We start from the raw sequence: 24,849 nt of genomic DNA, 5'->3' as shown, positions 1-24,849 counted from the left end.
TGAATAAGGCTGTCAGGTGTGGTGGTCGACTCTGTGTCACCTTGGCCAGATGGTCATGGTGCTGCCCACCTGCAAGGCTCCACAGCATGCCCAGGACCCTGGGGCCAATACATGTGTAGATTACTAATGATAACTACAGTATGCTAATAACACAATGCAATGCTAATGTGAACAACAGAGAGCAGTGAAGTGATGGATGCACTGGTCTGGTCGGTGTGACTATACAGTAGCAACAGTAATGATAGTTGTGTAATAGAGAATCTCCTCCTCTCTCTCTCTCTCTCTCTCTCTCTCTCTCTCTCTCACTCTCTGATCTGGGAATCTCTTGTGTGGTAGCCTCTTTATTTAGCTCCTGGTGTATGTACTGAACAGGTTCTGCAGGGCGGCAGATAGTCTTTTCTAGGAAAGGTTGTGGGAATATTAGACAGTGTATGCTTCCCTTCCGCCTCTCATTCCAATTCTCTGCTGCCAATGACTGGAACGAACTACAAAAATCTCTGAAACTGGAAACACTTATCTCCCTGACTAGCTTTAAGCACCAACTGTCAGAGCAGCTCACAGATTACTGCACCTGTACATAGCCCACCTATAATTTAGCCCAAACAACTACCTCTTTCCCAACTGTATTTAATTTTTATTTATTTATTTATTTTGCTCCTTTGCACCCCGTTATTTTTATTTTTACTTTGCACATTCTTCCATTGCAAAACTACCATTCCAGTGTTTTACTTGCTATATTGTATTTACTTTGCCACCATGGCCTTTTTTTGCCTTTACCTCCCTTCTCACCTCATTTGCTCACATTGTATATAGACTTGTTTATACTGTATTATTGACAGTATGTTTGTTTTACTCCATGTGTAACTCTGTGTCGTTGTATCTGTCGAACTGCTTTGCTTTATCTTGGCCAGGTCGCAATTGTAAATGAGAACTTGTTCTCAACTTGCCTACCTGGTTAAATAAAGGTAAAATAAAAAAGAGGAAGAGGTCAGACAGTCAGCCAACCTCAGAGAAAGGGGAAGGGTCAGTGAGGAGAAGGTCAACTCCAGGTCAACCACTGTGCTGCGTATATGATTACCTCTCCATAGAAGGGACAACACTTCCTGTTTGTATAAGAAACATTAACGTGTTGGAAATTCCAAATTGTTTGCATAGTCAACTTACACACAGCACTGAGACACATACTTACCTCACCCGATATGCCACTCGGGGTCTTTTCACAGTTCTCAGGTCCAGAAATATTCAAGGAAACATACAGTATCATACAGAGCCATGAGTGCATGGGACTCCCTTCCATCTCATATAGTGCAAGTTAACAGCAAACCTGGTTTCAAAAAACAACACCTCATGTGACCTACTTGTTGTATGTACTGACATGTAGGTGTAACTGATAGATGCACACACACACACACACACACACACACACTACATGTTGTTTTTAAATGTATGTACTGTAAATTGTAAAGTATTTTGTCCGTAATGTATTTTTCGTTATATGTCGTACCCCAGAAAGACATTGGCGTCGGCTAATGGGGATCCTAATAAATCAAATCAAAACAAGGGTGCAGCTCTATGGTGTTTGTATGAAGAGGGGGGGGGGGGCAGGGGATGTAAACAATAAACACTGGTATGTTTGAGGTGAAGGAGTGTGTGTGAGGCTACAATCTGTGAATGTACGTGAAGGAGAGAGAGAGACATACCTAATTCACATAGGAATTGCGGTATTTTGTCTGAAAAAAGAATTGGGCAATGTTTATATGGTCCCCTTTCAAACAATCACATTTTTACCACATTCTTGTTGCTATTCGCCATTTATGTCGCGATTGCTTGCTGCAACTGAGCTAGAGACATTTGACCCGGTTGTTGTGGACGTTGTCATAGTAACCTGACACCGCTTTAATTCCTTCACATTCACAACAGTAAGTTAGCAGCTCACAATACTTGTAAATAATTTGTCTAAATAATTACCTTCTAATGTGTTCATTTTCCTGTTATAGTGAATAAAAACTAGGCTACAGTTCAACTCAAAATGTTGTCAGATAGATAGCTAGATAGCTAGCTAACAAGCTAATGTTAGCAACAAACCAAAACATTGTCTCTAGAAAGTTGCTTTGAGTTGCCTGGCATGCTAGATTGACATATCATAAATGCATTTTGAAACAGAGGGGGTTTTTTGGTACAAAAAATGAACCCGGCTGCTGCAATGTCATGCAGATAAGACTGCCGTTTTTGAGTTTGTATTTTTTTCAGAATGACAAGGACAAGTTTGATGTCTGACAACAACAATAGCATGTTCATGATTTAGTGAGTGCCAAATCCAGTAAGATTAAAGGTGACATTTAGACTGAGGGTTTGGCTGGAAATAAAAGCTAGCAGAAATAAAAGTACAGGCTTTGTCGAAGGCAATACCTTTCAGATAAAGAACATTTGGCAAAAAGTTGAAGGGATGCTAACAAGTTGGCCGGAAAACATCTTTGTTTGAAAGGTGTGAAAGAGAGAGAGAGAGAGAGAAAAGAGAAAGTGTGTATGTTTGATGGATACACAGCAGCTGTCCTCTGCTCCTCATGCCTTTGCCACCTACGGAAAAGGTGTCTAAGGGCACAAAGGAAAGAGGAGGTCACACACACTCCAGAACATGGAAAATCTGATCACGACTCCATTTTGCTCCTCCCTTCCTACAGGCAGAAACTCAAACAGGAAGTACCCGTGCTAAGGACTATTGAACGCTGGTCTGACCAATCGGAATCCACACTTCAAGATTGTTTTGATTATGCAGACTGGGATATGTTCCGGGTAGCCTCTATGAATAACATTTCCGAATACACTGATACAGTGACTGCATTTATCAGGAAGTGTATAGGAGATATTGTACCCACTGTGACTATTAAAACCTACCATAACCAGAAACTGTGCAGAAAACTGAAAGCTCGAATTCTGGACCTGGATATTCAATCAAACATTCATTTATTGATTGATTACCTAAAGTTAATACCCCCCCCCCCCCCCCCTTCTTTCATGAGGACTTAGTTACACTATATAAACATTTTTGTGTCTGTGTCTATGAGGGGTGGGTGGGTAATCTTGACCATAGAGGGTGGGAGGTAAGGGCTCAGGGGTCAGGGGTGACAGTGCTAAGGTGCTACGTGTCACACAAGGGGTGTCGTAAGGGATTTTTAAGGGTGTCAAAAGGGCTGGTATGAGTTGTCAGAGGTGTTTTAAATCAGTCCACTCCGTTTTAGAGGCACAGTGTCACGCCCCTCACCTCCATCAAAGGGCCTGTCAACCCGCCTTTACAGAGCATAACACTGAAGGGTTGTGGGGGGGATTACTTTATCCCTTGATTATTAAACTTTGTGCAAAGGTAGATTTTTTGCTTCAAATACATGATCAGTTCCAACCTGAAAATCAAAACAGCCAGTTGATTTGAAAAACCCTTCAATGTCACCCCATTTGGGTCTTGAGCTCCTCAGACTACTGGTTTTATACCACACCACTTTTCCTTCTGCCTACCAATTAACAATGTTTACAACCCCAGAGCAGGGGAGGTTTATGACTGGAGGTTTAGGGGTTTAAGTTCCGGGTCAGAGGTCAGCTAAGTTTAGTAGTATCCCTGAGAGGCGGGGACTCTTTTACTGTTTCATCAGAGAGGTGAAAAGCCACATCTAGTGCAGCTATCTCTTAACCTCCATATTGAATTGGGATTAAGGAAGGCCCATATAAACCTATTGTTTGGATAAAATAATGTGTCTTCTTTCATGTCCTGTATTAAGCTGCCCTCTGGGTCTCATAATACCAGGGTGCTGATCAGACCGGTGCTGGAGAGAGGGATAAGTTGGGAAGAAATCCATGTCAACCATAGCCAAATTGAGACTCCAGTATAGCTATACTAGGATTTTATCTACTTCACCAAACACTCTCATTCACTCCTCTACCATTAGATACAGAAGCTATCTCATCAGTCCATCTCCAACGCCTTTCCTAAGAGAGATGGGGGAGTACCAAATTGTCTGCCAATAAACTCTCTGTCCTTTCTCTGTACCCCTCACCTCTGTTCCTAGTTATCTCCAGATGGGGTTGATACTACCCCTTCCCTCCCTTCTCCTCCTCACGTTATCACAATGATATTTGTGGAAGACAAACGAGTTTGGGCCCTGGCGGTGCATTCAGGGGTCAGCTCCGCTACTGTGGGGTGTCCCCAGGAACAGGCCAGACAAGGCTTCCATACATAGCATCTAGGCCCACCTACGGTTAGCAGCACCCCCTGCAGCTCTGCTCTGCTAAGGGACTGAGGCTACTGTTTCTGCCTATGTCAGGGAGATGGATGAGGAGAGGAACACAGAGAAAGAGTCTCGTTTAAGGCACGTGACATCTAGATTGTGTCTGACACGTGCGCACTCCCCCGTGCCCTGTGCGCAACCACTTCACTTACTTTCACTCTCATGTGCACATATGGACTCACAAACCACCATGGACTCACATGTCAAATACATTAGATTACCCCTGCCTCTTGAAAGTCGAATTATATTTGTCACGCACACACACGAACGTGCACACACACTGTTGCACACACTCACAATGAGGGGCGAGGGGGATGACACCATACTGTGCCTTAGACAGATGAGGTGATGGATATGACGTATCAATCACACACTTCGGTTTACTCAGGACATCAGTCAAAGCACAAGACTGTGTGTGTGTGTGTGTGTGTGTGTGTGTGTGTGTGTGTGTGTGTGTGTGTGTGCGTGTGTGTGTGTGCGTGTGTGCGTGTGTGTGTGCGTGTGTGTGTCCTAGAGGAGGGGGCATGACTCAGGGGCTCTTTGTGATCATGTCTAACCCCCGGACCGGCAGTGGTGAGGGGGAGGAAATGAGGAGAAGGACTGGTCTCTCTCCACTTCCACGTAAGCAACAGGCACAGACTTGTCTTACTACACTCAGCGCTGTGAGAAATCAACAGACTGTGCTCTATTGATCCTCAGACTTAATAAGTCACTTCCAGGAGTCTCAATGCAGGCTAGAGAAGCACTACAGCTCAAACTCCTGTCTCAAGAGCTTACAGCTCTAATTGCAGTGTTTTGGTGCTCATCAAATCGAGAGGTAGCGGGAGAAAGCAAAGAGTGTGAGAAGAAATTATGCATTTACTTCGAAGTCTATTCACAGACACATCATTTAGTTTAGAAGTTCACAACACATATAAACTATGGAGCCTACAGCTGCTGATGATAAACACAAGCCCTAAATTATTACTTTGAAAAGAAATGAAAAGAAAAATCTATTAATTCAAAGTTTGCCAGCACAGCATCACGTTAGCTTTGGTGCAGAACAGCAGGTGGAGAGAGTGGGGGAGGGGGGCATTGACTCCTGGTGGGGCCATGTGTGAGTTTCTACCCCCTGGCAAGAAACCTAGCGAGACCCTGGTCCCTTCTCCTTTGTCCCCCCGGTACCCAGCTCTTTGAGCGGCCCAACCCTGACAAACACACTGTGAAATTAGCCTAGTGGTGGAGCTCTAATGAAAGCTAACACGATCAGCTCCTACAAACAGACCCAGGCTCCCTGTCACACCCTGGTCTTTCCCAGCACCCCACCACTCCCCCACATGTCTACACACTCCATATTGTCACCCTGGGAGAAACACAGCTGTGCCCAGCCAGGACACTGAAGCCGATGGGGTGCAGAAGGGGTGCAGTCGCCCCCCAGCTACACACCCCTGTCACTCCGATACACACTGGGTATGAGCTAAGAAATGACACATGCACCCATCAGCCTGCTCTCGTGTGACAACAATCGCCTCTTCTCCTGAAAAGAACTGATGGGAACGGTTTCATTTTGGGGAGAGGAAGGGGTGGGTAAAGCGGGGGTAAAGTGCCTCCTTGCCAACCTCCAGGGTTACCATCTTATCAACTGTGTTTTCTGTAAATTGCCATGAGGTCAATCATGATAACTTGGCATTCATCTCACCTCTACACATCAGCCAAGTCCATATCTGGGATGTGAACCAGCAACGTTCCGGCTTCTGCCCCTCTAAAAACCTCCAAACTGCTGCTTCATGCCTGTATTCATAAGCAGAGAGCCGTTGAGCTGTGCTTCCTGCTCTAAAACGTTTGAGTAATGCTGTGATGTGAAGTGTTGAGTGAGAAGTTTTGGTATGACTAATAAGGAATGAAGTATGAGCCTTCCTTGTTGCAGTAAAAGCCTTTTGAGTGATGGTGGGTATTGAGTAAGGCCTGTCCTTGGCCTCTTCCCTTTCGCCAGTTCCAGAGTTTTCACACACTCACACCATTACTCACTCCGTCACTGTGACCTAAGCCTTCAGGATATACCCATTGTTACAGTGGAGAACGCTTGCAGGTTCTAAGATAAAGGGTGTGTGTGTGTGTGTGTGTGTGTGTGTGTGTGTGTGTGTGTGTGTGTGTGTGTGTGTGTGTGTGTGTGTGTGTGTGGCGGGGGGGGATTTGTACTCATGATAGATGTGTCTTTCTTCCTGTTTGTGTAGGAGCACCTCCTTTTCCCATGCTGTGGATCACACACACACACACACACACACACACACACACACACACACACACACACACACACACACACACACACAGAGGCACACTCAAAAAAGGGATAGCGGTAAACAGACACGCTTTCTAAAGGCATACTGTGGGAGAGAGAGAGAGGGAGAAGAAAGGAAGGAGAGATGAAAGAGGAGAAGGGGTAGATCTCATTCTCCTTAGACCAAAGGAACTGCCAAAGACACAGAGGAGGACAGGAGAGTCTTTTAAGTCACAGGCTATGTTTTTTTCTTCTTTTTCCACATAAAAGTAAGGCAACGAGAGTAGATGTGGTGTACTGACATACAACACAATACATGCACCCATCAATCCTCTCCACATTGTGCTGACTTCAGTTAAACAAACACAGGAAGGAATACTCTTCACTGCCTGACAGATTTTAATTTCAACTGATAACCTTCTCATTTTCTCTAACTTTTGTTCTGTTGTTTTCTTTGGGGACCTCCAGGATGTTCCTAGTTAGAGCAGAGGGACATCACCGTCCTTTTCAAATTAAGATGGAAACAAGAGCTTAACCAGATCAGCTTTCATGTCCAATACTTCAAACCTGACCTCTGACCTCTCACCCCTATCCTCAGCCTGTCTGTCAGATTCACCTGTCTCTCTCTCTGTCCACCCAGCCCTGGGAAAGCTGATCCTACTGCTGTGACCATATCTCATATATAGTGGTGACAACCTTTACCGCCCATAATTCTTTGTCACAGAGTTCCTCTGAGGCTCCTCATTATGTGACACATAATCACGTCTCCTTTGGGAAAAGAGGGGACACAGTTGTCACATGTGGACAGACACGAGGCCAAACCCTTTAGTGACCCTCGCAGATACAGACCTTTGAGTTAAATATGAGATACATGGAGCCCATGGTTAATAGACATGTTATAGAGGGCCAGGGTTTTGAATCATTGAATGCTGGAAGAGATAGCATGTCTCTCAGCACCTACTCCTCAGCATTACCTATTGATTACAACCGCTAATGAAGTTTGGGGAGGGGAAGGGGTGTGCACCCCTATTTCATCCTGGTATCTGATGTGTGGCCCTCAGCTCCCCATCACTGAGATGAGGAAATGGGCCCTTCACAGAGCACAACCCCAGGGACACCTCAGGGACTCACTGACTGGGACTGACCACTCCACTGACCCCCTAAACCTCTGCCACCCCCCTTCCCTCACACCAACCCCTATCTCTATCCCCTTACCCTCCCCTCCTTACCCTCATACATCCATCCCAAGGGAAAGAAACACCCTCATTCACAGGGAAAAGCTTGCTTTCAGGTCTTTCTCCCCTTCAATGGGGCTTTATGCCAGGAGCCTTGAGACATCAACATGACAATATGACAATGTGCTGGCCCTTTTAAAAGAGATCCTGTGTTTGTTAAGCGTTTCTGCCCCTGAAGAGCACCTAAGGCAGGGGCAGGGGATCTGAAAAGTGACCGGTGAAAAGAGAGGGGCCAACTTTGATCACACACGTGAAAGAGGACTAGACTTTTGATTAACTTGAGTGCTGCGCGTGGTAGCCTGTCTGTCTTTCTATCTATCTCTGAGAGATGTAGGAATGGTGAAGTTATCATTGGAAGGTATGAGACAATCCGATAATTGCTATTCACGTCTCATGTTATTGCCCACCTCACTTCTTCCACCACTTCTCACCCAGCCTCTAGTAAAGAAACCACAAAGTCTCCAAACTCTCATTTCAGCACTACCATTTCTCCGATCCCCCCCCCCCCCCCCCCCCCCATGAGATCATATAAGTAATGTTTTTTGGGACTTTTATGTAACACTTTCTATTATTCATCAAAAGAGTTTTAAGCATCTCCCCTTGATGTCAAACTGTAACAAGCAAAAATAAGATATCCTGGCTCTCTAAAGCTGATTCAACTCATCTCAAGGAGCTGAAATCATGAATCATTAAAAAAACACCAAAGTCGGAGGAAATTGATTCGCTAGCTAAGGAGGGAGCAGGAGGGTGAGAGAGAGAGAGAGAGAGAGAGAGAGAGAGAGAGAGAGCGACGGTACAACTAAAACCTCCCCGCAGAATGCACTAACACACGCTAAGGATGAGGATAGGTCTCTTTTTACATGGTACAGGAAGTACCAACGTGACTGTCATATCATAGGAAACATGGAGGGGAACTGCATCAAACAAAACAGAATTATGGATGTCATCATCACAACTACGTTTAGAAAGACATGACTCAATGATAAAAGTCGTGCCCCTCTTCAATTAGAATTGGTTTGGATTCAAAATAGCAGACAAACTGGCAAGTAAAATATCTCTCTTTAGAGCACTTTCATTCTTAGCACAGGTACTGACCTCTCCATTGACTCACTGGACCACTGAGTTATGAGTGTTAAATATAGTAATGGCAGTTTATTTTTGGAGCAGCACTCCAAAGATTCAAGAGTTATCACAATGGCCTCATTTTGCCTGAGTAGGATGGTAATCTCACAGTTGTGATTGTATCATTGTCAAGTCATTTTGCCCCATTCATTCTGCCATAGACCGGCCTATGCCCCTATCTGTCCCTGCCTGTGCCTGTAGAATGACCTAAGATAAGAAAAACTCTACCTGATAATCCCAGCAAACATGACCCCATTCGCCCAATGTGCCTACAAGCCTACACAAGCCAGATACGGGCTAGCCCACAACAAGCCCACATCAACCCAACACAGGCTACCCCACACTAAGCCCACACCAGCCCAACATGGGCTAGCCTACACCAGACTAACACAGACTATTGGACACCAGCCAAACATGCCAGCCCATACCAAGCCCAGCTGCTTCATAATGTAGAGGCGGGGCTCATTTGAATTGGGGCTGTGGATTTAAATTCCCCAATTCATGTTGTTAAGTTAAAAAAAGATCAAGATCAAAATCGCTGATAACATTCAAACCAATGAGGTTTCGGTGCTTTAAAGCCAATTATCTCAGAATAATCTTTCTGTCAGACAGAACCTTATAGGTCAAAGGTCACAAGTTATTTTGTGCAACCGTTAGTGAGAGTGTCGTTCCGGTTTATCTGTTGTGATGTACATTAAAATAAAATGACTTGTACACTGCCAATGATGAAGTCTGTAAGAAGACTGATAAGTGCACACGATATATATTGTAAACTTTCATTTTCTCTGGTGTTAATATATATGTATCAGTCAAAAGTTTGGATGCACCTGCTCATTCAAGGGTTTTTCTTTATCTTTAATGTTTTTACATTGTTGAATAATAGTGGAGACATGAAAATGTGGAATAACACATATGGTAACCAAATAAACAAATCAAAATATATGTCATATTTGAGATTCTTCAAAGGAGCCACCCTTTGCCTTGATGACAGCTTTGCACACTCTTGGCATTCTCTCAACAAGCTTCATGAGGCATCATTTTCCAACAGTCTTGAAGGAGTTCCCACATGTGATGAGCATTTGCTGGCTGCTTTTCCTTCACTCTGTGGTCCAACTCATCCCAAACCATCTCAATTGGGTTGAGGTCGGGTGATTGTGAGGCCAAGTAATCTGATACAGCACTCCATCACTCTCCTTGGTCAAATAGCCCTTACACAGCCTGGAGGTGTTTTTGGGGTCATTGTCCTGTTGAAAAAGAAATTATAGTCCCACTAAGAGCAAACCAGATGGGATGGCGTATCACTGCAGAATGCTGTGGTAGCCATGCTGGTTAAGTGTGATTATCACAGTGTCACCAGCAAAGCACCGCCTTACCATCACACCTCCTCCTCCATGCTTCACGGTGGGAACCATACACGCTGAGATCATCCGGTCACCTACTCTGCGTCTGACAAAGACACGGTGGTTGTAACCAATCATTTCAAATTTGGACTCATCAGAGCAAAGGACAGATTTGGGTATGTCATTTTAGGCGAAAATTGAAAAAATGGGGCGGATCCTTGAATTCACTTCAATCAGTGTAAATGAAGGGGATGAAACAGGTTACAGATATATTTTCAAGCCTTGAGAGAATTGAGACATGGAGTGTGTATGTGTGCCACTCAGAGGGAAAATGGGCAAGACAAAATATTTAAGTGCCTTTGAACGGGGTATGGTAGTAGGTGCCAGGCGCACTGGTTTGTGTCAAAAACTGCAACGCTGCTGGGTTTTTCACGCTCAACAGTTTCCCGTATGTATCAAAGTTGCTTGTTGCTGTCATATAGTTGCTTATTGCTGTCATATATATAGACACACACACTGACTGCACAAAATATTAAGAACACCTTCCTAATATTGAGTTGCACCCCCTTCAGAACAACCTCAATTCGTTGCTGCATGGGCTCTACAAGGTTTCGAAAGCTTTCCACAGGGATGCTGGCCCATGTTGTCTCCAATGCTCCCACAGTTGTGTGTAGTGGGCTGGGTGTCCTTTGGGTGGTGGACCACTGTTGTCTTTCTGATACAATGTAACATCCAGCCAATTCAAAACAGTCAGTTATCAGCATTCTGTGTTTTTTCGTTGAGCCGGATCATTTGGCTCCCAAACGGCAGTTCATTCAAAATGCTTGAAAATTCACCTAGAACCATGGAAATTGCAAATCTCTAGTACCGTAAAGCCAAAACAGTAGGCCACCATCATATCAGATCTTCGTATGCACCTTCAAAATACATTTTTACCCATCCAAATTTACGCACTGCAAAAATTAGCGTGCACCAGAATGACGTGCTCCCCCCACTATTTATTGTTTCTGCAGTGATGATTCACCATCTTCGGAGAATGGTTTTCTAACTTATGGATGAGTTAGCTGACAACGTCAGGAAAACAATGTGGACGCTTCAATGGGGCAGAAGTCCGTGAGTTCTGGATGGCCAGATAGCTACCAACAATGTTTTGAGTGGTTTTCACTAACTTCATGTCGATGGTAATATGGCAAAAAATATTGCTATCTAGCTAACCAACAACTGTAACAATGGATCTGAGAGACAAGTGCTCATTGTGCAAATGTATTTATGTTTCAATAAACATTGGATATTAAATATAGTTTCCATGTTGTCAACAATTTAAGCCAACCCTGTCTGTTTTGCCCCATAGTTGCACACACGTCGGTTTTGTTGCTAAACAATCAACCCATCTATATGCAGATAATCGTTGTTTGAAGCAAAAGAAAAAGCAGTTGTAGCAGTATGCAAATCAGGGAACCATCGATGCGATTCATTTCCCAACGTTCACCAAAAAGAGCTCAAAAAGAGCTGTTCGTTCGCGAACGAACTGTCACTGAAAAGGATGGGCTTATTTCAGGCAAAGTGAGGGCTGCCGTTGGGGTCCCCTGCCTTCGGGCCAATGTAAAGCCGATGAGCAAAGGTGCATCGGCCAATGTGGACATCGTACATGGGTCCAATGTTTTTACTCGCATTGGGCTCACATGGTGCCCATGTGGGAATGTTTGCTGGGAAAGGATGGGCTTATTTCAGGCAAAGTGAGGGCTCCCCTCACCAGATATGGGCTGTCCACGCTAGGTCACACTGGACCAATGTGGAGCGAATGTGGGCAGCCTACATGGGGCCAACATTTTATCCAGCATGTGGACATGTTTGCTGGGACGTATCTCAGCTGAAAATAACATTCAGAGATGAACACAGATAAATACAGAGACACATGTAGACACTGAGTGCTCTGAAAAGGGTAAAACTATAAACTGCTACAGGTCAATTTAGATCAGTTAGCTATCTTGAAAACTAAGACACAACATGTTTTTGTAACGCAATTAAACTAGTTAATGTAGAAGTGCTGTGGCATAGTTAGTTATTGCTCTATCCACCTGTTCCAAATAACTACCCATATGATGTGCAACAATTCACTAAACACATATTCTCATTGTATATTGTTTATGGCAGGGGACAGGTATTCAAATCCAAGCCTGGAGGTTCTGTCACTGCTGGCTTTCTGTTCTACAATTAATTGCACCCACCTGGTGTCCAGAGGAGGTTGAGGGGAGGAAGGCTGGTGTCCCAGGTCTAAATCAGTCCTTGATTTGAAGGGAATAATGAATATCAGCAGTGGCACTGGCTTTGTGGTGCAGATATGGAATTTATTTTTAAAAAAATGGTCCTGTCTGGAACGTCCGTCTTTTCTTGGTCTTTTTTTGTGTGCAGTCCGGACAAACCTTGATTTTAACATCCAAGGATGTTGATTCTTGGTCCTGTCCGGACCAAATCTGAAGCAAACATAGATGTCTGTTTGGTTCAGATTTGGTCCAGACCAATCATAGAAATCTACAGTGCATTCATTAAGTACACTGTAGAAATGTTTGAAAATGTATAAACAAATAAAAACAGAAATACCTTATTTCCATAAGTATTCAGACCCTTTTCTATGAGACTCGAAATTGAGCTCAGGTGCATCCTGTTTCCATTGATCATCCTTGTGATGTTTCTACAACTTCATGGGAGTTCACTTGTGGTAAATTCAATTGATTGGACATGATTTGGAAAGGCACACACCTGTCTATATAAGGTCCAACAGTTGACAGTGCATGTCAGTGCAAAAGCCAAGCCATGAGGTCAAAATAATTATCTGTAGATTGTGTTGAGGAACAGATCTGGGAGAAGGGTACCAAAATATTTCTGCAGCATTAAAGATCCCCAAGAACACAGTGGCCTCCATAATTCTTAAATAGAATACGTTTGGAAATCCCAAGACTCTTCCTAGAGTTGGCCACCTAGCCAAACTGAGCAATCGGGTGAGAAGGGCCTTGGTCAGGGAGGTGACCAAGAACCCGATGCTCACTCCGACAGAGCTCCAGAGTTCCTCTGTTGAGATTGGAGAACCTTCTAGAAGGACAACCATCTCTGCAGCACTCAACCAATCAGGCCTTTATGGTAGAGTGGCCAGACAGAAGCCCCTCCTCAGTAAAAGGCACATGACAGCCAAAAGGCACCTAAAGGACTCTCAGACCATGAGAGACAAGATTCTCTGGTCTGATGAAACCAAGATTGAACTCTTTGGCCTGAATGCCAATTGTCACTTCTGGAGGAAACCTGGCACCATCCATACGGTGAAGCATGGTGGGGGCAGAATCATACTGTGGCAATGTTATTCAGAGGAAGGGACTGGAAGACCAGTCAGGATCGAGGGAAAGATGAACGGAGCAAAGTACAGAGAGATCCTTGATGAAAACCTTCTCCAGAGCGCTCAGATCCTCAGACTGGGGTGAAGGTTCACCTTCCAACAGGACAACGACCCTAATCACATAGCCAAGACAATGCAGGAATGGCTTCGGGACAAGTCTCTGAATGTCCTTGAGTAGCCCAGCCAGATGCGGACTTGAACGCAATCGAACATCACAGGAGAAACCTGAAAATAGCTGTGCAGCGACGCTCCCCACCCAACCTGACAGAGCTTGAGAGGATCGGCAGAGAGGAATGGGGAAAAACTACCCAAATAAAGGTGTGCTAAGCTTGTAGCATCATTCCCAAGAAGACTCGAAGCTGTAATCGCTGCCAAAAGTGCTTCAACAGAAAACTGAGTAAAGGGTCTGAACACTTACGTAAATGTAATATTTCAGTTTTTTATACATTTGCGTAAATGTTCGTTGCTATTATGGGTTAGTGTGTGTAGACTGATGAGGGGAAAAACATATTTAATCAGTTTTAGAATAAGGCTGTAACATAACAAAACGGGGGGAAAGTCAAGGGGTCTGAATACTTTCCGAATGCTCTGTATGTTTCACAAGTTTGGACAGTAGAGTTCAATACAGCAGAGCACAGCAGAGTACAGTAAAGAACAGTGAAGTATAGTGTACTGTATTGTACCCTACCTTACTCTAATGCATTCTACTGTACTGTACTCCACTGAATTAAACTCTACTGTACTGTACTCTACTGTGCTCTACTGTCATAAACAGTAGTGAGTAATGTGATGTTGGACTACGTGGAACATAATCGCTGCCAAGTTTGAAAGTTTTTGAAAAAGCTAACATAATTGCATGTGACCGAAGGGGGCAATAAAAAATATTCTGTTGCAGTCTTCAGTTGGCTCCTCTTTCCTCTATTTCTGTGATATGATGTTTACTCCATTGAGAATGTATGCGCAGTTGGAATTTGTCCATAGAATCAATGACTGAAAAACACATATTTTCAACATCTGTAAATGACTTATTTTTGAAGTCCGGAAAATACGTCTTCTAACCTTTCAGCACCTGAAATGCACATCTTTTCAACGTAATTTTTCTCTCTGGGTTAAGGTTAGTTAAAATGCTCAAATTGGCCCCATCGCCATATCTATAGCTACAACCAGGGCTGCCCTCAGATAACACGATTCCGCCACCTTGTACCCCAAAACATTCTGAATGCACCAACATCAAAGATGGTGAAAAAATGAAGAGATCCCATAAAGGCTGTTTAGCATAACTTTTTGGGCGACCCGACCACATTCACATAGAAATGTGTGTTATAGATCTGTCACTCTCATTGAAAGCAAGTTCAAGAAGCGGTGTTCTATGTGCGCTATCACTATGGTTTCTGTTCTTACGTTTCGTTTTTTTGTCTTTTAATTTCGGTTTTGTACACCAGCTGAAAATACAATATTTTTGATTTTGGAAAATCTATTTCACAGCGGTTTAGATGGTATAATGATTTTCTACATCATACTTGCTTGGTTATTTTGTCACGTAAACTGAAATTAGGCAAAGTATTAGAATTTTATCAAGTGCAGCTTTAAGGAGTGGCTCTCCCATAAGGCACCAATGTGATAGCAGCTGGGTCTGGTCTACAGAGTTAATTGACTGTATATGAACCCGAAAAAAGGAGCCTATGAAATGTCTTACCTCATCCTTCTTGTTTGAATCTACTATGTTGTCTGTGCATTCAGTTCGGTTAAACGTTTGCTACGTTTTGTAACGGTTTGTACTGAACGACGACATTTTTCCTCAAAACGTTCTTCAACCTTTTCGAATAAACTTTGGTCGCGTTTCACTGCTCAGATGTTGCATGCATCAACCAATGGTTGTCCACTGACAGTTCGCTATGACATATGATGTGGTTAACTGATACTTAAAATACCTATCTAGGCGTTGTAAGATTTGGCATGTGTCAGCAACACCTGGGTAGAGGAATGCACCCTTTTAGATACGTTTGCTCCATTTGGTGGATGTGACGGGTGCGGCATGAAGCATTGAGTGACGTATTTAATGCACAGCACTGCATTTTGAACCCAAAACCCAACATCTCCCCGTTTTTCAACTGGTCCTTCAGAACAGCACCGCTTCAGTTTAATTGAACGTTGCATTATGTTTTTTGTTGTTGTATTGAACGCAGCCCTTGTTACAGATCAAGTTGAACATTTCTAAATTGATTTGGGGGAATGTCAGATCAGGTGACCTCGATCAGGCGTTCACTGGCAAATTCAGTGTGATGATACGGAACACCGTGTTTAAGCCACTGTGCCTCCATCTAGGCATTCCCCCACCAGCGTAACACATATTTTGGAAGCTATAGAAAGCCATTTATTAATGTCGTTTTTGCTTTTTCAACTGGTCCTTCAGAACAGCAGCGCTTCAGTTTAATTGAACGTTGCATTATGTTTTTTTTGTTGTTGTATTGAACGCAGCCCTTGTTACAGATCAAGTTGAACATTTCTAAATTGATTTGGGGGAATGTCAGATCAGGTGACCTCGATCAGGCGTTCACTGGCAAATTCAGTGTGATGATGATTTGTTGGTCTGACCCAAAGATTTGTATATACACTAGATTGCTATTTACGGAACACCGTGTTTAAGCCACTGTTCCTAAGCCACTGTGCCTCCATCTTGGCATTCCCCACAAATATTTTGGAAGCTATAGAAAGCCATTTATTAATGTCGTTTTTGCCACATGTATTATATTACAGGCACCTAAATGCATACATTTAAATTATATTATGTGAGCTAAACATAAAATTAAAACAATTATTTAAAAAATGACATTACTAATGTTTACTGGCCCCACTACAACAACAAAAAAATGGAATAGACTGGTTAGCTGACAACATCACGAAAACGATGCACACGCTTCAGTGGGGCAGAAGTTCATGTGTTGTTGTGATTCGGGATGGCCAGATAGCAAGCGGTAATGACAAGAAGCTGCCATGTGGGGAATCATAGTTTTTTAATTAGTATTATTAAAAATGTATTTTACCTTTATTTAACTAGGCAAGTCAGTTAAGAACAAATTCTTATTTACAATGACAGCCTACCCTCGGCCAATTGTGCGCCGCCCTATGGGACTCCCAATCACGGCCAGTTGTGATACAGCCTGGAATCGAACCAGGTACTGTAGTGACGCCTCGAGCACTGAGATGCAGTGCTTTAGACTGCTGCACCACTCGGCTCGTTTCAGCTATATTTATCTTATTTTTGATATGTCTTGTTTTGAAGTGTTTTGACTGATGTCATGTCTATGCTAGTAGGACTCAAATACGCTAGCTAGCTAACCAACAACTGTAATGATATTTGAGAGACAACAAGTGCTCATTGTGCACATTTATGTTTTCAATAAACATTGGTGACAAAATATAGTTACATGTTGTAAAAATCTAAGCCAAACCAGTTCATTTTGCCCCATAGATCGCGCATCGGTTTTGTTGCTTCTATTGAAAAGCTATAGAATGTCATTCATTCCTATGGAGGATTGAGCCTACCGGGGAGTGCCAATATGGCCGACTGGTGGCTTCAAAGCATAGACTGTAAAAAAGAAAAACCTTTCAATGGCCAATAAATAGCATCATCAATCCGGGGTTTATATACATGATTGGTCTGACCACACTACTGTCAATTCACCTCCTTGATGTTATCAAACGAGTTTGATTTGGTTGATTATGTTTTAACTAAATGTAATTTCCATCATGCTGCATATAGCACACCAGAGTTCAACTAAGCACAGGCGAGGCAGATTCCGAAGATAGTCGGAAAAGGCCGAATGCATGGCATTGTGGGAAAAGGGAGCCTGTCGCCATCTTGCTTTAGCGCCGCAGATTATCAGGGCAGAATAATAACCACGTTCGAATGAAACATTTTGAGACATACGAATGGTTTAGCAATACAGTTTGAGCAAATATTGCAGGTAGTGAGGTGTAAGAGTATCACCGTGCTATTTCCAACGATAGAACTAGCTAACTGGGAACGTTCGACTTGAGGAGGTAACGTTAGCCATGGGTCGCTCGAGGAGTCGCAGTTCGTCCCGTTCCAAACACTCCAAAAGCAGCAAGCACAGCAAAAAACGGAGCCGGTCGCGTTCAAGGGACAAGGAGAGGTCCAAGAAGCGATCCAAGTCCCGTGAAGCGAAGAGGAACCGGCGCAGAGAGTCGCGTTCTCGTTCCCGGTCAGCCACAGTCTCGACCCGCAGGGAAAGGGAGAGAGCGGTCACACCGCCGGAGAGAATCGACATATTCGGCAGGACGTTGAGCAAGAGAAGCGCCTTGGACGAAAAACAGAGAAAAGAGGAGGAGGAGAAGAAGGTTGAGATGGAAAGACAGAGGAAGATGTGAGTCGTAACTGAATATTCTATACAATATGAAAGACATGCTAACTAGCTTGCTACAATCGCTAGTTAGCTACAATGCTAATAGACCCGTCCATACACTCAGGCATAGGCGTTAGTTAGCAAGCTAGTAAACTGGCTAGCTAACGTTAGCTACTTGTGAGAGGAGGCCCAAATCAGCTATGCAAGCCTACAACACTAACGTTAGTACCTGCACCATTAGCCAACCAGCTAACTAATTAAGGCACTTGGCTGCAAATCACATGTTTCTTTGGTCTAATAATGGGATGTATACATTTCAAATCCTTTTATCATGCATCGAGTAACTATACATTTGTATATTTGTGCGTAAGTGGCAATCTGAGTGGCCACATTGTATATCATGTTTCATGCATCACAATTCAACGATTTAGTGACGATATCAACGATCTAAGGATGACGTGACAGAGATTTCTCTGTGTCCTCAAAAAGGTTGTCAACAATATTAATCCTGCCTGCAAGCTGTGCCTTATGTGACATTTATTTCCAAATTGAGTTAATACATTTTAATGTCATTAATTATCATTTAGGCCTAATCACTGGTTAAATGAAACAGTTGAAAGGGGGGAGGGGCGTCAACTACAGTAAGTTGCTCACCTGTCAAATGAGAAATTTCACGTATGCCCCTCTGGCTCTCAACCACTGAAGTCCAACCACTGGACTTTCATCTGGCCCCTGCAACACTAAGATTGACTGTCAGTTAAAAGTAGCATTCTGAGTGAGTGACTTATGATAAGCTACAGTTCAATGTATGATGAACAATCAGACAAATTCATCTGTTATATTTGTTTCTCAACAAAATTCATTCACTTGTCTTGATGCATTATCCAGGTGTCACACAATTTAAGTGCAATTTGGGGGGAAACTACTTTTGTAGTAGGTGTCTGTGTGTGTACATCTTTTCTGCTATAGCGAGCACCTCACATAATGCCCACGCCTTGTCTGTTTGTAGGCAGGTGATATTGGTCTGACAGAGAAATAAAGACTGGGGGAAGCAGCTGTTGTGCACCTTTTGGCCAGTGGCTGATTGACACCTGATACTTACAACACAGTAGTCATCTAGTCTGCTGTGTGTCCTTTTACTGGCTAACCACAGGGCTACTTAACCAGCCACACAATGTCCAATAAAGACATGGATACCAGATAAGCAAGGACCCGGGTTTTAGGTTTCCTTGTTGTTATGTTTGACTAAACCAAATTAAATCGGAAAGGGGGACCGTGTTTTCAGTTGTGCCTGAAGCAATGTGACAACGATCACGTCCTTTTGATAGGGCAGCTGAAATGGTTTAAATCCGTGCCTTGTGTTCATGTGCACAAACCAACTTCCCTCGAGCATGCCTTTTGGACTGACCCACACCTAGCTTTATCCCCCAGCCTTCTGCTGCTCTGGACAGGCTCACTTCCTCCCACGAAAGTTTTTTTGGGAGGGTGTTGTCTTGTCACATCAGGACTCTCTTATCTCCTGTTGTCCAGGGTGTCTGTCTAGTCAATGGGTTGAATCTGTTTCCCCATGCACATTTAGTACATATTCCATAGTGCCATGTGCTGCAATTCAATCCCAAATCAATGAAACACTAAGTTAAATCTTTATAGAGAGATATACACATATATATATATATGTATATGTGTATATATGTGTGTGTGTGTGTAGATGTATACTTGGGGGGGGGGGGAGTAATTTTTATGTAAGTAGATTTATAACCCTGATAAGCTTACAAATGCACAATTCCCAGAGGTTGTTTCTGTAGAAATCTGGCTTTTAGGGTACAATGATTCAACGGTAACTGAATATTCATTGATCGTGTCATGTCACTTTTGCTACCATGTCAGCAACCCTCCCCTCTTTCTCTCCCCACCCATGCCGTGCAGCCGTCAGGTGGAGATAGAGGAGAAGCTGATCGAGGAGGAGACGGCACGTCGCGTGGAGGAGCTGGTGGCCAAGCGGGTGGAGGAGGAGCTGGAGAAACGTAGGGACGAGATCGAGCGGGAGGTGCTGCGGCGTGTGGAGGAGGCCAAGCGCATCATGGAGCGCCAGCTGTTGGAGGAGCTGGAGAGACAGAGGCATGCCGAGCTGCAGGCCCAGAAGGCCAGAGAGGTAACGCTCGGTCGTTGGGAACGCAGTCGTCTCCCCCCCCCCCCCACCCCTCCCCACTTTTCTGGAAGGTGGGGTCCCCCCCTTCCCCCGACATGGCCATGGCACAAGTTTCACTTCTACATGGAGGGTGTGGGGGTATTGCAGTGCTCTCATGGCTGAGGGTCAGTACAGGATAGGTGGGATGGGTGATAGAGTTCTGTGAGCTTCAGAAGTTGTAGATTGAGCGATTTAAAAGGGCAAGAGCCCAGGTTTCCACTTGGTAGTAGATTGAAAGAGAAATGGACAATATTTGGCAGTTGACAGTCAAAGTAAGACTGGGGGATTCAGGTGAAACTTTTGCCATGGCAGACATGAGAATTTACAGACTTCATCCCTTTATTCAATCTCAGAAATCTCCCTCCTTCCCCATTCATACATTCCTATTCAGAATTATTCATAACTTTTATTTTCATTATTGTAAATGTCTCCTTTTTACATCTCTAATAAAGAGCTCTCTTCAAATTGACATTCCATTCAGTCACTTTCTCTGTTTGTGTCCAATATTCAGTGCACATTTTTATTTCCCCAGGTAGGCAGCGAGCACAGGTTTGCCCAACCACAAACAAATGGGGATGAGAAGCTTTGGCTTATTAGTGACAAATCAGTCCCCTTTAGCCCAATTAGCTTTTTTCTATTTCTTGTTCTAGTGGCTAGTGTGGACTGTAGTCTTCTTGAGGCCCTTCACTTTGCTGAGTAGACTAGACGCTGGGCCTTCTTCTCTCTCCAGGCTTCATTAATGAGGGCCATGGTTTGTACAGTCATAATGTTATGTGAATGAGAGGAGCAGCCAATGTCCAGCGACCCTGACTCAAACAGGAATCGGCCAGTGGCTCGGTACTAATCGGGTGAGAAATGTGGCCCCAGTGCGCCTCGCTGAGCTCTCCCTCCCCCATCTCTCCTATTCAGATCCCCCCCCCCACACACACACACACACATATCCTAGACGTACCTTTTGGCAAGGGAGGGTAACAGTTACTTTGACACTAGGAAGGCAGCTTTCTGTTTTGAGTGAATTTTGTTTTAATAGGCTACAATTACATACACAGTTTAGTTTATTGTGTCCTATAAAGTTGATATTATCCTCCCCGCTCTTAATAATCCTTGTTTTGAAAAGCTCCCATTAGAAGGCATCCGCTCTGGAATACATAACAATGACGGACCTCCATTTCCAGTTTCCTGTTTGCAAGGTCAACAATCTCTGGTCTATCCCTGTCTGTTAACCCTCTTTCTTTATTTAATATTCCTTTTTTTTTGTGTTGAAACTAACTTGTTTTTAAAGAAAAACAACAACAAATGTACTCTTTGTGACGTCCTCATGACTTGCTTCTCCTTAGGGGTGTTTTTTTTTCTTCATTATTTTGATTTTGGACACAACTTGTGTTAACACCACCTTCTTTAACACCTTTTGACCTGAACTGGCCTGCAGACAGCTCCCAGCTCACTCACGTACTGTACTGTGTTCAGCCCTACTCCTCCGCACAGTACTGCTCCACTGTACTGTACACCACTGTACTCTGCTGCTGCATTATGTTGTCTCGATGTGAGCTGAGAGCGAGAGCGGCTTTAAAGAGTCACTGCGAGCTGGGCGGCAGGCTAGCAGTACAGAGATCAGTTTTAAAGAGGAAGGCCACAGGCGGGCCGGGCGCGTATGGCAGCCCCCCTCCCCTCCCCAGGAGCGCTTCTGTCTCTGCAGGGGACACAGTCTGGACGAGACAGTAAATATTCAACCGTTTAATGACGAATGCTTTCACCAGTTGTGTAGGTACACAGGCAAGGAAAATGCGTAGGTATACGTACATTGGTGAGCCAAAACTATTCACTCCTTTTTTGTATCCTTTTTCTCTTTATTATTGATGATGATGATAAGAGGCAAATAGATTTTTTAGAATGTTTGTCTTTTTATATCTGTTTCTGTCTATGAGTGTGCCGAGTGGGTTTCCCTTTTAATGTCTTAATGATCAAGTGAAGGCTAAAGGTGTGATTGAGGGATTCCTATGTGGGAGGGTATTGTCACGAATAGCGGGAGAGAGGAAAAAAAGGGGGGTTATTTTTCCCTTTTGACAAATTTTGTTCTCCTGTGTTCTAAAAGCATTGCCGGTTGATTGCGAGAAAGAATGGGAAAGAGTGGTTATGATGTGCGAGGGAGAGCCTGAGCAGACTCCTTTTGTGGTAGGATGAAGACAAGTGAGTGTGCCAATGTGTGCGTGTATGTTGAGAGGTCAATGATGTGGGAGTGTGTGTCTGTGCAGGGATGTTGTGCGGCCGTAGCCTGTGTGCGCGCTAACATGGCATCGTGTCACCCCTTTAGGAGGAAGAAACATCCAAACGGGAGGAGCTGGAGAAAATCTTGGAGGAGAATAACCGCAAGATTGCCGATGCTCAGGCCAAGCTGGTACGCCCTCTTCTACTCGCCTCTGCTTCTCCTCTCTTTTCTGCACAAAGAGAGAAATATATTTAGCTACTTTCCCAAACCCCAAAATGCAAACGGGGCAATTCCATGATGAAATGTGGTCGAGCTGATATTGAAATACGTGGTCATTGTAGATTTCATGCGAAAGTGGTATTGGCATTTTTGTTATGAAATTGAGGTTATTGACAGATTTCCAGGGAAACTATGAGAAACTCAAGTACAACGTAGTATTGCATTCTGGCATAGGTTTTACATTGATGGTTATCAGTAGCCGTTAACAATAATTGTTTTTCCCTTGCCTGTTTATATTCTGTCTGGCACTTAACTCGTTTGTAAGATTTATTTATTTGATTTGGACACGACATGGACACGCCAAGATTGTAGTAAACAAGGCAGAAAGCAAAACAAACAGATTATATTTAATATCTCAAGGCTAATATCAAACAGTTTATCAAAAGTAACAGCAAACAGTTTGTAGCATTTTGGCACTGCAGGATCTCTCTATCCTGAACTGACCCGTTGTTCTCTCTGTGTGTGTGTGTGTCTCCCCACTAGGCCGAGGAGCAGTTGCGTATCGTAGAGGAGCAGAGAAAGATTCATGAGGAGAGGATGAAGCTGGATCAGGATCGCCAGCGGCAGCAGAAGGAGGAGCAGAAAATGATCCTGGGCAAGGGAAAGTCCCGGCCCAAGCTCTCCTTCTCCCTCAAGGCCACCGAATGAGCCTCTCATCCCTCCTCTTGCACTCCTTCATCCCCCCCCAGTGCTCACCTTCTCCTCCTCTCTGGAACGCTCGCTGTGTTTTTAAGTGTGGAAAGCTGAACGAAGGGCTGCCGGAAGAGCCATGGCTCCTTTCCTGTCACGCACCTCCCTGCTTTACAGACCTTTCCCAACCAAGCCTTGGAGGGACGGATGCCCGCACACCGTCTAACACCTGTCTCGCCCCCTGCCCCCCCCTCCCTCTCCTCGGCCTCTCTCAACCCCTCCATTTTTAAGGATCTGAACTGTCGTGTAGAAAGCTGTCACTACTTGGTTCTGCCCTTACTTAGGTCTTACTTTGAACAGTAAGCAAGCTAGGACAGAAACTCATAACTTGTGTGTGTGTGTGTCCAGTTAAGGCTCATTAAAACTTTGTGGGTGGTTTGGGAGTTGGCCTGGGTTTTCCTGTGCCGTGTGTGTCTAACGTAGAAAGCTGACAAGGCAGGGGTAACATATGCAGTAAAGCACACAGTCACCTCCACTTTAGCTGACAGGATTGTCTTCCACCTCCCTTCACCTCACATCTGCTCTGATGATTGATCCTCGTGTTTTTACCAAGTTTCAATGTTTTGCTCCTCGATAGTTTAGCGGCAAATAGAAAAACCAAGCATGTGATCAAAGATGCTCTGCTGCACAGGTGAACCCAGGCCAATTCCCAAACTGCCCATAGAGTGGCTCCGGGGCGCGTTGCAGGATTGGAACAGGATATGATGCGTCTCATCCATGGTCAGGAGGGGAGGGGGGGGCAGACATTTCCTGTATGATGTAATATTAGAATTGCTGTGATTTGGTGTCCTACTCCTGTAAAATAGAATCCACACAACAACGAAAGACAAGCGCGACAGGGATTTATAATCTTGCATCATTTTACTGAACTCTTAACTGTTCAATCGCCGAGTGAATTGTTCTCTCAAGTCAAGTAGACGGTGGAAGCAGTGCACCTCTGTTCCTTAGTTTTGGTGTAGTATATTAACCTCGCCCTTAAAGGGTCCCCTTAAAATGACTATTGGTTCGTAAAGGATGTCCAAGTCCAGGTAAGATTCACTAGCTACATGTTGAGATCTAACCAGGTGGATGTGCATGTTTGGATGTGTGTGTGTGTGTGTGTGTGTGTGTGTGTGTGTCAGTATGTCTGACTGGCTGATCTCTGGTAGGTTTAAGGGGCTTCTTGAGTAAGTGAAACTTGTCTTGTGGTAATTTTCCTGATTGTGTTAATGGGAACTGAACAATACACCAATAAAACCATTGAATGCTACAACTGTCTCAGATTGTGGTTTTTAGTCAATGGTTATTTCCTCATGTCAATTGCTGCATTTACATAGGCAGCTCAATTATTAGCAAAATATCTGATTGGTCGAAAGATGAAGGTGCAGAAGATACAGCCAATGTATCACTTTTTTCTCATCTAATAGGATTTCCTTACTGGATCTCTCCACACACATTCCAGGGGAGTTCACCTTTCAACTGGATTACAGTTTGTAACCACTTTTAGAGATATTATATTTA

General features: G+C 44.0%; 1 protein-coding gene across 2 annotated transcripts; it reads left to right on the top strand.

Moving 5' to 3' along the window:
* Positions 1–17,408: 17,408 nt before the first annotated feature.
* arglu1a (arginine and glutamate rich 1a) lies at positions 17,409–24,598 on the top strand. 2 transcript variants are annotated; one of them, XM_020461650.2, is made up of 4 exons: positions 17,409–18,007; positions 19,913–20,138; positions 22,486–22,569; positions 23,143–24,598. In XM_020461650.2, exons 1-4 carry the CDS (start codon positions 17,676–17,678, stop codon positions 23,305–23,307), a joined length of 807 nt encoding a protein of 268 aa, XP_020317239.1. In that variant the 5' UTR covers positions 17,409–17,675; the 3' UTR covers positions 23,308–24,598. The 2 variants fall into 2 exon arrangements, with proteins under 2 accessions (XP_020317239.1, XP_020317238.1); XM_020461649.2 differs by having other exon boundaries at positions 17,430–18,007; positions 19,874–20,138.
* Positions 24,599–24,849: the final 251 nt, after the last annotated feature.

Source organism: Oncorhynchus kisutch, linkage group LG26 (assembly GCF_002021735.2).
Source record: "Oncorhynchus kisutch isolate 150728-3 linkage group LG26, Okis_V2, whole genome shotgun sequence".
NCBI lineage: Eukaryota > Metazoa > Chordata > Actinopteri > Salmoniformes > Salmonidae > Oncorhynchus > Oncorhynchus kisutch.
This window is presented reverse-complemented; position numbering and strand designations above follow the sequence as displayed.